Raw genomic sequence first — 15,274 nt, 5'->3', positions numbered from 1 at the left:
AGCAAGCCCATAGGGAAATTCGTTTTGCGAAGCACCTCCAAAACGGAAAACCCTTTCGTCTAGCGGGTTTTCCGTCTTGTGAGGCGTTCGTCTTGTGGGGCACCATTGTACATATAATCAATCAATCGCATGTTGATGGGCTACACTCCTCAACCACTGACCGTGCTGCCTTAGATGCATGGGAGTTGTACTTCAAAACATCTGGAAGTTACCAGGTGGGGAAGACTTGCCTTAGTGTATACTGAGCCCTACCATAATTTATATAGAAAGGATACTAGGCATAAAGCTATCTTTGGAGCATAAAAACCCCCAATGTGAATCCATGGAAATGCATTCTGCTTTCGCCTTACTGCACTGCAAGCAGCGGGGAGCCAGTTTCCAGTGTGTACCTTCACATTAAATGAATAAGTCACTAGAGAAAGAGCTTGGAAAGCTCTCTGTGTTCGTTTACTGTTCTGTTGCATATGCTGTAAGGGCAGATTGTTTGGATTAAGAAATAATTTAGTGTTCCTGACTTAGATACCTCTTAGAAATTCTGGTGGTGATTTATTGGCATTAAACTGCTGCGCCCCTAGAAAGAAACCTTAGCAGAAACATATTCATTACAGACTTCTCAAACCCTTCCAGATGGAAGTTTCAAGTGTGGTCAGACGTTGAGCTTTAAAGAATGATGAATCGATGGAGGTCAATGAGTGGAGGCTGGGGAGCAACATCAGCTGCCTCCTCCACATGCTCCCTTTTAGAAGGATGCACACATGAAAGTCCCTATTTCAGGTGAATCTTTAAGCAGAACTTGTGCTTGTACATCGGTCCTGCTCCCCCATCCATGCATTCACTTTGACACAGATGAATACATGAGCAGTCCTAGCATCAGTTGATCAACCAAAGAGGTCTTAGCCCAGCTTTCACCGAACTGATGTCCTCCAGATGTTTCAAACTGCATCTCCCATTAGCTGTTGCCAGCACAGCTGCTCTGGCTGGCTGTTCTTGTCTGCTGAGCTCTCAGTGTGCAGGAAAAAATAGAGGTTAAAAATTGTGCCTTGGGTGGGATGAGAAAGCAGATATAGACTCGCCTATAGGCAAAGGATGGAATATCCAAAATAAACACTATTTTCAACCAAAGAAGACTTCTGTATGAATCTGCTGCTTGGGAATTAATAATGTTATATTGAAATGTGCTGCAGTTTTGAAACAATTTGACATGCTCGTTTAAGCTGCAAAGAAGTGCTTTCAAAGGACCATACTTAGGTGAGGAATATGTTGAAGACAAGAATGTATAATTTTAGATGGGAAGGGGAAATGATCCTGGATTGCAGGCCGGTGTGTGCTAGGAATGGGAAGAACCAATCAACTTTTAAAAGTGCCTTTGAGAAGTTTAGGAGTGAAGAACAAAAACAGCAACGAAGGCAACAAAAATACTTCCTCATTTTTCTTTCTCTGGCCTTGGAGGTTTCAAGAAACGTGACTTATCTATAAATAAGGGGAATTTATAAATAAAAAAAAAGTGATTCTAGCGCCAAGCTTGTAAACTGATCTCCGTGTTGCTTTCCGTTGACAGATAACAAATATGCTCCTGCAGTCACTCTCAATGGTTTCATCTTTATTCTTGGAGGAGCTTATGCACGAGCGACCACCATCTATGACCCAGAAAAAGGCAATATCAAAGCAGGCCCCAACATGAACCATTCCAGGCAGTTCTGCAGGTGAGACCAAACACACACACACAAACAATTGAATTACCAGCACCTCAATATGTTTTTTTCTTCTGGAGGAAATTATTACGTTAAAGTGGGAATGGAAGTGCATGTGTGTTTAAGACTTTTAGTGTTCTCTGGGCTACTAATAGAAATATTACCTGGCTATGCATCACTCTAAATCATTTCCCTTGGTATCTAAACATCAAGATCTCTCTGGTGTGAGACTGACAGGCCCTGTTATGTACAGTGGTGCCTTGGCTTATGAACTTAATCCGTTCCGGAAGTCCGTTCTTAAACCAAAGCACTCTTGAACCAAGACGTGCTTTCCCATAGCAGCAGGGGACTCAATTTACAAATGGAACACACTCAACAGGAAGCAGAACATGTTCTTATTCCAAGGCAAAGTTCACAAACCAAAACACCTACTTCTTTAGTTTGCAGTGTTCTTAATCCAAGATGTTCATAAACTAAGCTGTTCTCAAACCAAGGTGCCACTGTACTGTATACTTAAGAACTGGAATGGTCTGGAGGCCAGACTTGGGTGTGCATGTGTTTTGTCCAAATCTGAAACACGGCTAGTGATAACCCACGTTATAGGGGTTAGCATAACATGGACACACGTCAACCAAGTGTTGCTTCTTATAAAAATCACTCTATAGTGGTAAACCAAAATGACTGCAGGAGAACCACTATCTGGAAGCAGAGGAGGACTATGAAGGCTGAAGGAAGCTTTGCGAGTTACATATAAGTCGCGAGCTCATCTTGCTTACCTGTGTTATGCACCAAAATGCCCTGGAGGACATCTAGGATGTTTAGAAAATTGGGGGAAATGCTGCTTAAAGATTAATATGAGAAACATCAATTAAATTCAGATAAACAAAGTTCCAGTGATGTGCATTCTGCAATATTTGTGACGGCAGGTTTGTGTTTGGGACCGAGGACAAAACACACTTTTTTTCATGGAACCTGTAGAATCTCACATTAAATGTGAGCAAGGCAGAAGAAAGTGTTAAGGTTTTGTCCCATGCTTAACACTTTTATCAAAGCTGTGAATGCGGCTTTAATGCAAGCACATCGCTGATCTCATGGATTGCTGTTTATGTCCCAGCATGTTAGAGAAAGATGAAATCTGGCAGGGGAAGAGCCAGTTTGTTCTCTGGACAGCTCAGAGCTGATTCCCATTTAGGATTAATTTCTCATCTGGCAGGCACAGGCAATCTCTGCTTTGTTACAAATTGCAATTATTATTATTTGCCTTTTGTTCCAACTGTCTTAAACTTTTTTTCCCTTTTAACCTATGTGTATGTAAGCCAATTAATTTAGTAGACATTTCATTAATCTGGTAAAGTGAGCTTTAATCCACAAAATCCACAATACATGTGCGTTAATTTTTATACATCATAAACTGCATATGCATAAAATTAGACATGCTTATAACACTATTTGATTATTAATTTTTATAAATACTCAATATTAAAACCAGAAAACTTGATTATTTACACCAATAGAGCTTTCCCACAAAATGATCACTTTGTACAAGAATAAATGGTCCAGTGCCAACACCTGTTATTCCCATTTCTATTTTTCATCATAATGTTCTCCATTTTTTAGTGTCCCTGATTTGATAGTTCTCAGACTTTTAAAAATTAAATATTTTAAGTTGGCTTATAAGCATTTTCCCATGCTCTTAGAATAGAGAACCCTTGCAATAGTCAATATATACAAAATATGCCATTTATTTTTTTACCTTTGACATTTTTTTACCTTTGACAAAATTATTTGGCACTTTTTGCCATACGGAAATGCTATAATTTTAGGAAATGGTGTGAAGCCTGTATATAGTGATTTCCATGTAGGTAGCTTTCTGCTGAGTAAAGTGTTTCAACCAGTATAGGGGAAACAATGGAAAACCTGAAGCAACCATCAAATGGAATGCTAAACCATGGTTTGTTTGTTTTGGCATCACAGTCACATTCCATAGTAAGCCTCAGCCTCTCACACACCACAAAACCTTCACATATGAGGGAACAAAATGTAAAGTTTTCTGTGACAGCTGGAAGTTTCCTGGTTTGATACCTAGGCTCGTTAATTAACTATGACTTGTACAAACCACAGTTTCCCCTATTCAGCTGAAATGGGTGGTTGTGTTTTGTTCTGAATTCTGACTGGAAGCCTCAGATTTCCTCCCCTCAAGTACAGGAGAGAGAAGAAAGGGAGCTGGGAGTGCACAAGCCTAATGTGTAGTGCATTCTCATAACACTAAGATGTGGTGTAGCATTAGGCCTGAATGAGACCTGAGAGCAAGCATGGCATACAAAAGTTTTCTGAGTTGAGATCTAAGGAAAAAGTCTGGAACTGAGGCTAAAGTTTAATGCATCTTAACTTTTCAGAAAATCTTACTTTTGCTGGTTTCAGCAGTCCTAATAGCAGCTGCAGCTCCTATCAGATAGACTATAACAGACCCTCCAAGTATCCCTATTTCCCAGGAACAGTCCCGGATTTACAGAAGCCGTCCCGGTTTCTGATTTGATCCCAGAATGTCCCGCTTTTCCTTAAAGGTAAAGGTAAAGGTACCCCTGCCCGTACAGGCCAGTCTTGCCAGACTCTGGGGTTGGTGCGCCCATCTCACTCAAGAGGCCGGGGGCCAGCGCTGTCCGGAGACACTTCCGGGTCACGTGGCCAGCGTGACATCGCTGCTCTGGCCAGAGCCAGAGCCAGAGCCGCACACGGAAACGCCATTTACCTTCCTGCTTGTAAGCGGTCCCTATTTATCTACTTGCACCCGGGGGTGCTTTTGAACTGCTAGGTTGGCAGGTGCTGGGACCGGACGACGGGAGCGCACCCCGCCGCAGGGATTCAAACCGCCGACCTTTCGATCGGCAAGCCCTAGGCACTGAGGCTTTTACCCACAGCGCCACCTGCGTCCCTTAGGATGTCCCTATTTTCATCAGAGAAATGATGGAGAGTATGGAGCTATGTGACCCCCGAACCAAGGAGATTAGTAACTTTAGACGATATGTGAAGGCAGCCCTGTATAAGGAAGTTTTTCAGTGTTTATTTTTCAATGTTTTTATGTATCTTGGAAGCCACACAGAGTGGCTGGGGCAACCCAATGAGATGGGTGGGGTATAAATAATAAAAATATTACTTTTATTATGGAATAGGGTGTCCCTACTTTCATCAGTGAAATGTTGGAGGGTATGTAATAACCTTCCTTAATAGTTTTCAGAATCCCGAGGCAAGGGTACCAGTGGCAGCCTGACTTTCTTTCATCTGTTCCAGTAACTTAACCTAGATCTTTATCCCAATATTCATCATACCTGCAATACTTAGTCAATGAGTTAAGCAAAAGTCCTCTATTAGTAGCAGCAGCAATGGAGGTAGAATGGGCAATAAAGCTAGTATTTAACCATACATCACAAACAGAATTTATATATTTGAATCTCCTTTTTTATTTAAAGAGTGCCCTCTCTTGGTTGCCAAGAGAATCTTGTCCTGGAGCTAACATTACATTACATATTTTTTTTTTAAAAAAAATTACAGGCCAAATCGCAGCCAAAGCTACTATGTTCCTGCTGCTTCTGTGCTAATTACAGATTTTCATTGTTCCTCTGTGTTAACAAGAGTGAAATTGAATGTAGGAGAACCCCACTGTGTCCAGGCAGTAGTTAATTATATTTTTTCTCTCAAGATTGTAAACCAGAGGCAAACAGTGCAGTACAACTGACATAACTTCCCTTGGTAATTCATTGCATTAATTATGTGGGATCTTTTTTATTTTTTTAACAATTTTTCTTTAACCACATTAAAATTACTTTCATGTAAAAGGCTTTTAATACTACAGTTCTTTGCCCAAGATCACTTGATAGACTGGGATCTGGCCACTAATGGCAGACTTTATCCAACGTTTGAGAGACTTATTTCCCCCCCACACTGACAAAACTGCAGCAGTTTGAAACAATCCCATTTGTATGTTCAGAATGGAAGGAATAAACAAATTCTACCCTTCCAATAAAAACATCTGCACAACAATACTTAAATGTCCATTGAAATGTTTGCAGCAGTTAGCATTGTTTACATTTCTGTTTCCCTTTCTCACATAGCAGTAACCTCTGCTCAACTACGATAATGATGTAATGGACTTTCAACAGATATTAATAACAGGGATTTTTTAAAATGACAATGTTAAGCCAAAGTTATGTAGAATTAGGAGTGGACTTCAAAATAGAAACAACATAACTGGACTCAAGGACTGGAGGCAGTACAGTTTCCGCCTAAAACATGTGTTGGGACCTTTGCTTCTTCAGATGTTATAAATTATTATTTATCTATTTTTATTTTTATTTTTATTTTTATTTTTATTTTTATTTTTATTTATTTATTTATTTATTATTATTATTATTATTATTATTATTATTATTATTATTATTATTATTACCCCAGCCAATAAAGCGATAAAACATCAAACATTAACAACTTCCCTAAGTGGGACTGCCTTCAGATGTCTTCTAAAAGTCAGATAGTTGTTTATTTCCTTGACATCTGATGGGAGAGCATTCCACAGGGCGGGTGCCCCTACTGAGAAGGCCCTGTGCCTGGTTCCCTGTAACTTCGCTTCTCGCAATGAGGGAACTGTTAGAAGGCTCTCAGAGCTGGACCTCAGCTGAACGATGGGGGTGGAGATGCTCCTTCAGGTATACTGAGCCAAGGCCGTTTAGGGCTTTAAAGGTCAGCACCAACACTTTGAATTGTGCTCGGAAACGTACTGGGAGCCAATGTAGGTCTTTCAGGACCAGTGTAATACGGTCTCAGCGGCCACTCCCAGTCATGTTAGTTACTGAACTACAGCTCCCCTCTGCCCCAGCAAGCATAGCCAAAGGCTCGGGATGGTGGCAGCCATAGTTCAACATCTGGAGGGCCAAAGCACTATCTTAAAATCCCAAGGATGTTATTTTCCCAGGATGCATAGAAATGGGGAGCATCGATGCTCTGGCCTCAACTACATGGAGGCTGCAAAGGGTCACCTCTTCCTACAGCAGGGGGCCAAGCGGCAATGTTATATAAACCTGAATTAAAACAAGGAGCTGAAACCCATTGATGTAGATCCCACTACCTAAATGCCAAGATTAAAAACCTTTGGCCAATCACACTGCCTCTCAGCCTAACCTGCTTCACAGGGTTGTTGCAGAGATAAAATGAGGAGGACAAGAACCATTCAGCTCCATGAAGAAAAGGTTCAGGTGTAAATGCAATAAAGGGGGGGGGGAGAGAAGAATAATTTGTGGGCTCTTGGTAGGGTTGCTGTATTTTGAAGAGCAAAAAAGAGGACACATTTGCCGACTTCCAACTATGGATCGCTAGGACTCTCATTTTACATACCCATGAAAGAGAGCCAGTGTGGTGCAGTGGTTAAGAGCGGTAGACTCGTAATCTGGGGAACCGGGTTCGCTTCCCCGCTCCTCCACATGCAGCTGCTGGGTGACCTTGGGCTAGTCACACTTCTCTGAAGTCTCTCAGCCCCACTCACCTCACAGAGTGTTTGTTGTGGGGAAGGAAGGGAAAGGAGATTGTTAGCCACTTTGAGTCTCCTTAGGGTAGTGATAAAGCGGGATATCAAATCCAAACTCCTCCTCTTCTTCATATGGCAACGCTACTCTTGAGCAACACCCGGTATCTGTTAAGAACTGGTGTTTCCTAGCACAATCCATATGGAGGTTACATACTCACTCTCAACAAGCCATCTACTTTTACCTTTTGCAATGCCTCCAGCTTAGCCTGATTTTCTAATAATAAGGAAATGAGTTAGCTGGAGCTCAGCAGCCCACGGTGGGGGCTAACAGCTCTTATTAGTGAAGCAGAGCAATCGCCATGCTTTGCTGTTCAGAAACAAACCTTTTTTTAAAAAAAAGGAAATAAAAATCTCACATACACACACTGTTGTTATTGTGCGGTATAGCCTGAACCTCAGTTTTTTATTAAGGAGTTCCATTTGGAAGGACTGGATGACAAATCTGCCAGGCTAGCTGTCAGAGGGGGAAAAAGGCACCTTCAGCTGGGAATTGCTGGTTCTAAATTATCTTCCCTGGGAGCATTGCTCACGCTAGCGCATGGCTGCTGATGACGCCCTGTGAGCAATCTCTTGCTACCCAGGTCTATTTGCATGCTGCCTGAATTCTAAACAAACCAGGCTATGACTACGCACAGGAAACACATTCTATGTTCCTTTTACGCAAAGGTGAACTAGAAAATGGGATGATGCTTAATTTAATGCATCTATATCTCACCTTTTCCTCCAAGGAGCTCATACATGGTTCTTCCCCCTCGTCATTTAATCCCCATAACCACTCTGTGTGTTAGGCTGGGAGTTACTGGCTTGGCCCAAGGTCACCCAGCAAGCTTAATGGCAGAGTGAGGATTTAAACCCTTGTCTCCCAAGTCCTAGTCTGACACTCTAACCACTACACCACACTGGCTCTCAGTGGAAAAATAGGTCACCTTTGCATCTATCATCCTGGTCCCTTGTGGGAAAGTGCAGGGAGCATTTGCAGGTATGTTTTGGGGGTGGATGAAAGGTGTGCAAGTGTGATGAACGTTACTCATCAACATTATTCCTTTTAAGTTCTGCCTGACTCCTTTGATTCATCTACATTAATTATCATGTACTTTAACGTTTCTGCTGCTCTTAATGTCTTCCATCTAGCGCAAAGATTTCCCCTCTGCTCTTGTTTCGTGGTTTTGTAATTTGTTAATAGTTAAATGTATTTTAGTCACTTTTATAAATGATACTAACGAAAATGTCTGTAGGCTGCAGCCAGATCCCCAGAGAGTTCGAGTCAGCGCTCCTAGTTAATACAAAGGCAAGGGCACCTAAGACATACACCATTTCACTTAATTGATACTATTTTAAATACCTCTTTCCCCAAAATCTCAAAGTGGTATACAATTAAAACCACTCAAAAATGATGTGTGAAAATGGGATTTTAAAAAAGGAAGCTATGCCATCCATCTAGTATTCTAAAATGCAGCCGTCAGCCTACCCAAATTTGTGTAGTTTTTGTTTTGAATAGCCAATTTAGCATGCTACTCCCAAGAGCTGCTCTGCCAGTCAGTGAGTATAGGGCATTGCGGTCCAATGACTGCTGCAACATCACCACCATTGGGATTGCATTAGAACAAGGGTGGGGAGCCTATTGTGCTCTAGATGCTATTGGACTCCAACTCCCATCATTCTGACCCTTAGCTATTGCTGGACTCCAACTCCCTTCAGTAGCATGTCCAAGAGGGCCACAGGTTGCCAACTCCTGCAGTATATAATGGTGGTGGTGAAGTATGGGTAGACGCTGTCAATTGCCACCATCCTCAGATGTACTGCGGTGACATCAAACACAAATGAACTATGTGGCAAAGAGCCATGCAGTCAGCTGGTATGTGAACCAGGCACACTTCCTAGTTGACGCACCTCCAAGGCTGCTCTGTCACCACAGCAAACATTGTTTAGCATTGATATGTGTATCACACAGATGCAATCTCTTCCCAGATGGCTTGCATTATGTGGGCAAGACCAGGGCATAGGGTAAGACTGAGACAAGACAGAAACTGAAAAGTGGGGCTGGGGGGAGGTGGCGATTTGGGTGGGGATGGGACAATAGAAAATGCGGCTTAGGAAAGGCTTTGCTGGAGTCGTGGCTGTTGTAGAGCAACTGAGGGTTAAGTGATTGCCGTATCTGTATTAGTGGATACTCCAGCATACACAAGGGGAAAACACTGGCAAAACAGCACAGCAAAATGCATAAATGGTTACCCTCTACGCCTGTTATCAAGCTAATGTGAACATTGCTTTGGAGATAGATCATGGGTGCCTACCCTCCAGGCAATAGTGCAAAATATTAAATACACGAAAGGGTTGCAAACAGGAAGGTGGGGAATACCTTTCAGCATTGACATCTTGAAGGAGACTACTAGGCAGAAGCAATAGCTACAGGGTTTCCTTGCCTTTCAGCACAGAAAGACAGTGGTGTTGCAGAATTTTTACAACACAGAAGTGGGTGGTGGCATAGAATTAAAATGAAAAGATAAGAGAGAGAATTCAGAAATTTTGAAGCTTGAATTTCCTCTTCCTGGGTGGTCAGAGTTCACAGGAATATTTGTGGGTGGCTTTTTCTTGTAAATACACTAAAAGGAAAGTTTTAAAAGGAAATCTCTGGCTTGTTTTTTAACAGCTCTTTGGAGGCGCTCCAGATAAATTAGTGTGTGTGTGTGGCGTCGTGCCCGTTTTCAGTTACTAAAACTAGTTGCAAGAATTAGGAATAATGTGGTGCATACGAGCATGCTAATTTAGTCATTTAAACATTCTTTTATTGCCTCAAGGACAGCTAGAGAAGATATTTCCTCATTTAAATGTTGTATCTAGACAAGGATTAATGTTTACGGCCAAGTCAAACTGAGATCGCAAAGGTTCTCTCAGCAGTAAGCTTCTAAAGGAGGTTTGGCTGTAAAGAATGTTTGGTGCCAGTGCAAGGAATTCCACTGAGACATAACCAGCCGCAGATGATCCAGGTGAACCTGATACTGATGATTCAGCATCAAGGAAAAACACCTCGCCAGATGCTGATGAGCATTCGGCATTGGAAGTGCTAGTTTTATCACATCTGGTCTAAAAACAGTAGCTTTCAGTGGCCACTAATGAAAGACCTTGCAAGAATCCTCTTAAAAGCCAGTACCCAAGCAGAACTGTCATTCAGTAATTTATAGCCTGCCCAGTTAAGCTCCCATATTTTTGCTTCCTCTGCCACTGCCATGTGTGTAGTCCATTGTTCAATGCATATCATGCAATGTTCCTCATTGAAACAACAGTGTTAATGTCTGTTGGGAACTCACCTGGATTTGAAACGGCAGAAACGTGAAGCAAGATCATGGAAGGCTGATAATTAATGGATGTGTAGCTTTCAAACTGAACTGCAGATGCAAAACATCTCTCAGGACTTTTGCACTTCCCGCTTCTTCCTTTGACCTCCCTTTTATATGATCTAAAGTTATTCCGCATTACTGTAGAGTGGGGTTGGTAGTCAACCTGGTGCCCCCCAAATGTTGCCCAGATGTGGGCTATGACCACCCCCACCCCTGACCATTAGCAATGCTGGCTGGGGACTGATGGGATTTGGAGTCAGTGACCTCAGGTGGGCACCAGGCTGGGGAAGGCTGCTGTAGACAATTTTGAGAAATTTTGTCAATGTTGACAAAAGCAGCTAATCAAAAATCTCAAAAAGAACAACTACCACAACCTTATTTAGTACAGTGGTACCTTGGGTTACAGACGCTTCGGGTTACACCTTTTCAGGTTACGGACACGCCAAAACCTGGAAGTACTGGAACGGGTTACTTCCGGGTTTTGGTGCATGCGCAGAAGCGCTAAATTGCACTTTGCGCATGTGCAGAAGCATCAAATTGTGTCCCACGCGTGCGCAGACGCGGCGCTGTGGGTTGCGAATGTGCCTCCCGCACGGATCACATTTGCAACCCAAGGTTCCACTGCATTATGAACAGTATGCATAAAATATTTGTATTTTTTGAAGAGTAGTGATATTCTCCTGAGACATGGCCTTTACAGTGTCAAAACCATAGACAGCATTCCCAAGTTCTTACATTTCACTGATGGCATTTTAGAACAAGGGAGTTTTAAGTTCTGCTTCAGCCTCTGTCTGTGGATGCCAGATTCTTTGCACTGTTCAGATTTCAGTGAATGTTCACTTCCACAATCTCCATGCCCCCAAATAAAGCAGAAAGGTAGAGGACATTAAATCTTCGCACTTGCTTTAATTTAAACATAATTTCCACCAAGAGACAGGCATGTCTTTCTCTAAAAGTATACATTTTATAAATCACTGCTGTCTCCTCTTTGAATGGCGTTCCTAGATTTTGAACAGCTCCTGCTTAGTCAAATCAATAGATTTAGAGCACTTTTGTGTCCAGACAATAACTCCCTTGCGGGAATTAGCACTGGGTTCTAAAGCAGAAAGGTCAGTTCACTGACTAATAATAATAAAATTTATATCCCAGCCATCTTGCTGGGTTTTCCCATCTACTCTGGGTGACTTACGACATATATACAACAAAGCATCAGACATTAAAAAACAAGATATCCTATATGAGCAGCAAACAAACCAATAAATCAGTAGAAACCAAGAATAATAATAATAATATAACAATAATAAACAGTTTATTTTGTAACCACCAACCCCAACTAAACATTTTAACAAACACCAACCCTGCAAAAACAAAACACAGGAACCAAATTTAGAACCAGTTGCCCCACCCCAAAAGTGCATGCGTGAGAAAGTAATGTGGGGAATTTCTAGACCTGAATAACGAATGACCTGACTTCTAGCTTTGATGATGTCGTGTCCTATTGGCTCATGCTCTTGATACATACTTGGTGCCTATATCTTTCCCCCACTATAATATGCGCCTCTGATGTCATTTCCTTTTTCTTTGCGAACATTACAAGTAGCGACAGAACATATCAATGCTGGTTAATGCTGTCTAGGGTGGCACTAGCTGCAGCGAGGCAAATTTTGATTTCAACTAATGATACATCCAGCCATGTAACTACAAGAGCCAACGGTGCCCTCCTTGCCAGGCAACTCTCACCCCAGGCAGCAGTCTTACCACCCCATTCACACCAGGTAGGCATAGGCTGGTGCCCATAATTCTGACGGCAGGTACTGCAAGTGATCTGGCGGAGACGAACACCTACTCACTCCAGGTAATGCTTGCTCACTTCCAATCCCTTGGGGAGTCAGTGGCTGACTCATCTTGGAGCAGCAGCTGGGAAGCGCTTTCTGATCATTATTTCTGTAATTCTTAAAACAGCACTGTGAGGTGGGGCAGTTTTATTGTCCACATAATATAGGTGGAAACCTGATGGCAGCTAGTTGCCTGCTACGTTCATGACTGCGGGGATCTCCATTGGGGGCTCACATTTCTAAACACTGTATCATACCCATTCATCCTTATGGGCCATGATAAAAACGCCATCAAGTTGCTTGTTGCTAATAAAGCTTTTTTATAGTGAAGTCAAGAGGCACACAGTTGGGGCTCCTGTTACAGGGCCTCTTTGATTTGTGAGGCCCATTTGTTCTTTCCTGCTATGTTGCTGGGCACTTACGAGCTTGCAGAAGATATTTGAAACCCAAGGAGGCAGAGAAAGATCAAGTAGATGGGGATCTTTTCCAGACTGTCCATTTGGCATGTATTCATATTTTGTGTGCTATTTTTATTGAAGCAATCTTTGCTAGGCTAGGGGGAAGGGTGGAAATGAAGAAGAAATAAAACAGTTTTGCCTCTGGAAAAGAGGAGAGAGATTGAGACACCTTCAGAACTTGTCATCCACCCCCTTTCCTGAAGAATTGTCAAAAATTGTATTATTATTTTTTACACTGTTGGGTAGGGAGTGTTTTCCATATCTTTCTAAAAATACAAAATGTTCCCAAAAATCACTTCAGCTCTCTCTCTCTCTCTATATATATTCTCCCCTCTATGGGACAACTGGTACTAATAGAACTAAGAAACAAACTAAGAAACCAACTTGGATCCTGATTTTTCTAGTTTCTGTCTTCACATGGCAGCCACCAATATTGCCTTTGCAAGGGACCAAAGTGTTGTTGCTTTAGTGGAAGAGTGTTGAAGTTGCATCTTTCTAGAGGGAAATAACTGGTACTTTCCTCCTCCTCCTCCTCCATTTCATTATATATCAGCATGTAGAGCAGGGCTTGGCAACCTGTTTACACATATGTTGAACTTCAGTTCCCATTAATCCCTTCCAGCATGGCCAGTAGTCATGGGAGTTGCATAGTCTAACAACTGCTGGCGAAGAAGCGTCAATTATTTCGTCTAGGCCTTGTTTTCTAACTGGATACCAGCTTTCTGCAGATTTTCAGCAGTTCCAGTTCCAGAAATACATGCTAAATTAATTGCCCCATTGTCCAAAATCAACCACTTAATAGCAACCGGAAAACATTTTCAATGTGTGTTGTCATTCCTTCCTCACTTAAATCCTAGAAAACTATTTGACTAAACAGTGACACTAAAAGGACAGTTTACATGAAGCTGCTAAAGAAAGGACTTATGTGGATGTACCAGGGCAGGTCTTAGCATGCCTTAGCCCCACCCATCATGGTCCAATTCTTTCTTTGGCCAATGCTCAGGGATGATGGGCGTTGTAGTCAAGCAACAGGTTTGCCACCCCCTGGCATATAGGATATTTCTGTTTTCCAAGAGGTGATGGTGCTTAAAATGAGGTTGTGCTCAGTCTCCTGAATTTTATTAGTCCAGCCAGCCCAATCTGTGAGCAGTTAAAATTATTTTGTCTGCTCATCCTCACTATTAGGAGATAATCACCAAGCAGCCTATGGGGCATTCATCTGTGTGCTTTCCACATGATGAGAGATAGCCTCTTCAGAAAGCAGACTGACCCCCTTACACTTAATGAATAGTTTACAAATGTGAAGGAGGGGTGCTAATTTCCAAACACAAATGTGTAGTGGAAGCATGGTGAGAGGGGCAAAACTGCTAGTAAGAGTCTTTGGAGACATAAATAAGCAACTGTTGTCCCCAATCACCTCTGTAGTCTTTGGGACAAGTTGTCGGTAACTAGCTTGTTTATTCTGACTTCTTCTCTCAAAAAACAACTTCCCACTTCCTTCATGAAGTACACAAATTTACTGTCACTCAATGGATTCCACTGAAATCTTGGGGCAATGGAATGTCCCACTTGCCTATTCATACTAATCTAGTGTTTCAGTCAAACTTTCACCAAATAGTTTAACAACCTATTGCATCATTTACTTCGCCATTTCTATTTTTTCCTTCCTTCTCTGTGTCTATAAGTTTCTTAGCCTTCAGTCTCAGATTGCTTATGCAGTTGAACTCTAGTTTTGGAACACCATTGTGTTTAAATGACTCAGCACTCCTCTCAGTTTATTCTTCGTGACTCCTAACTTTTTCTCATCTTCATCATTAATTCACACGCTCACAAGTATCTCCGCATTTTGTAAAGCAGAGCTTTCCAAACTGCGTGTCACGACACATTAATGTGTCGGCTGTAGTGTGTAGGTGTATCGCACAAACGCTCCCCCCAGGGCTGGAAAGGGGTTAGTTTAACCTCCGGTTTGCTAGGAAAACTGAATTACTGTGTCGCGAAATGATGTGTGTCTAAAAAGTGTGTCACCAACATGAAAAGTTTGGAAAGCTCTGTTGTAAAGTATTACACATAGTAGGAAGCTAGGTTGTTTTGTTTGCCTTTCCCCAACTCGGGGCCAATTACACTCACACACTTTGAAGTAACATTTAAATAGGGGGTTTCTGCACAGATCTAGTCTGCTAAATTCTTGGACACACCCACAAATATTATGCTGATTTAGAGCCCTCCACTGCTTGTATTCAGCATATGGTTGCAAGGTGATGCTGCAAGTGTGTGTGGGGGTGTGTGGCTCAACTCATGCTCCCTGTGTATATTCTTCATGCTTTGGAGATGCACCGTAATCCTGTGCTCGTGTACCTCACACAAGACTTCCATTCTT

General features: G+C 42.1%; 1 protein-coding gene across 1 annotated transcript in view; it reads left to right on the top strand.

Annotated features, from left to right (window-relative positions):
* Nucleotides 1–15,274, top strand: part of KLHL29 (kelch like family member 29) — a 428,500-nt gene that overhangs the window by 404,796 nt on the left and 8,430 nt on the right. Inside the window, exon 13 of the mRNA XM_079969762.1 lies at nt 1,559–1,703. Coding sequence (XP_079825888.1) covers nt 1,559–1,703 — 145 coding nt within the window. The remainder of the gene's footprint in view (nt 1–1,558; nt 1,704–15,274) is intronic.

This window comes from Podarcis cretensis (genome assembly GCF_951804945.1).
Source record: "Podarcis cretensis genome assembly, chromosome: 3".
Classification (NCBI taxonomy): domain Eukaryota; kingdom Metazoa; phylum Chordata; class Lepidosauria; order Squamata; family Lacertidae; genus Podarcis; species Podarcis cretensis.
The sequence above is the reverse complement of the archived record's forward strand: the minus strand, read 5'-3'. Positions and strand labels throughout refer to the sequence as shown.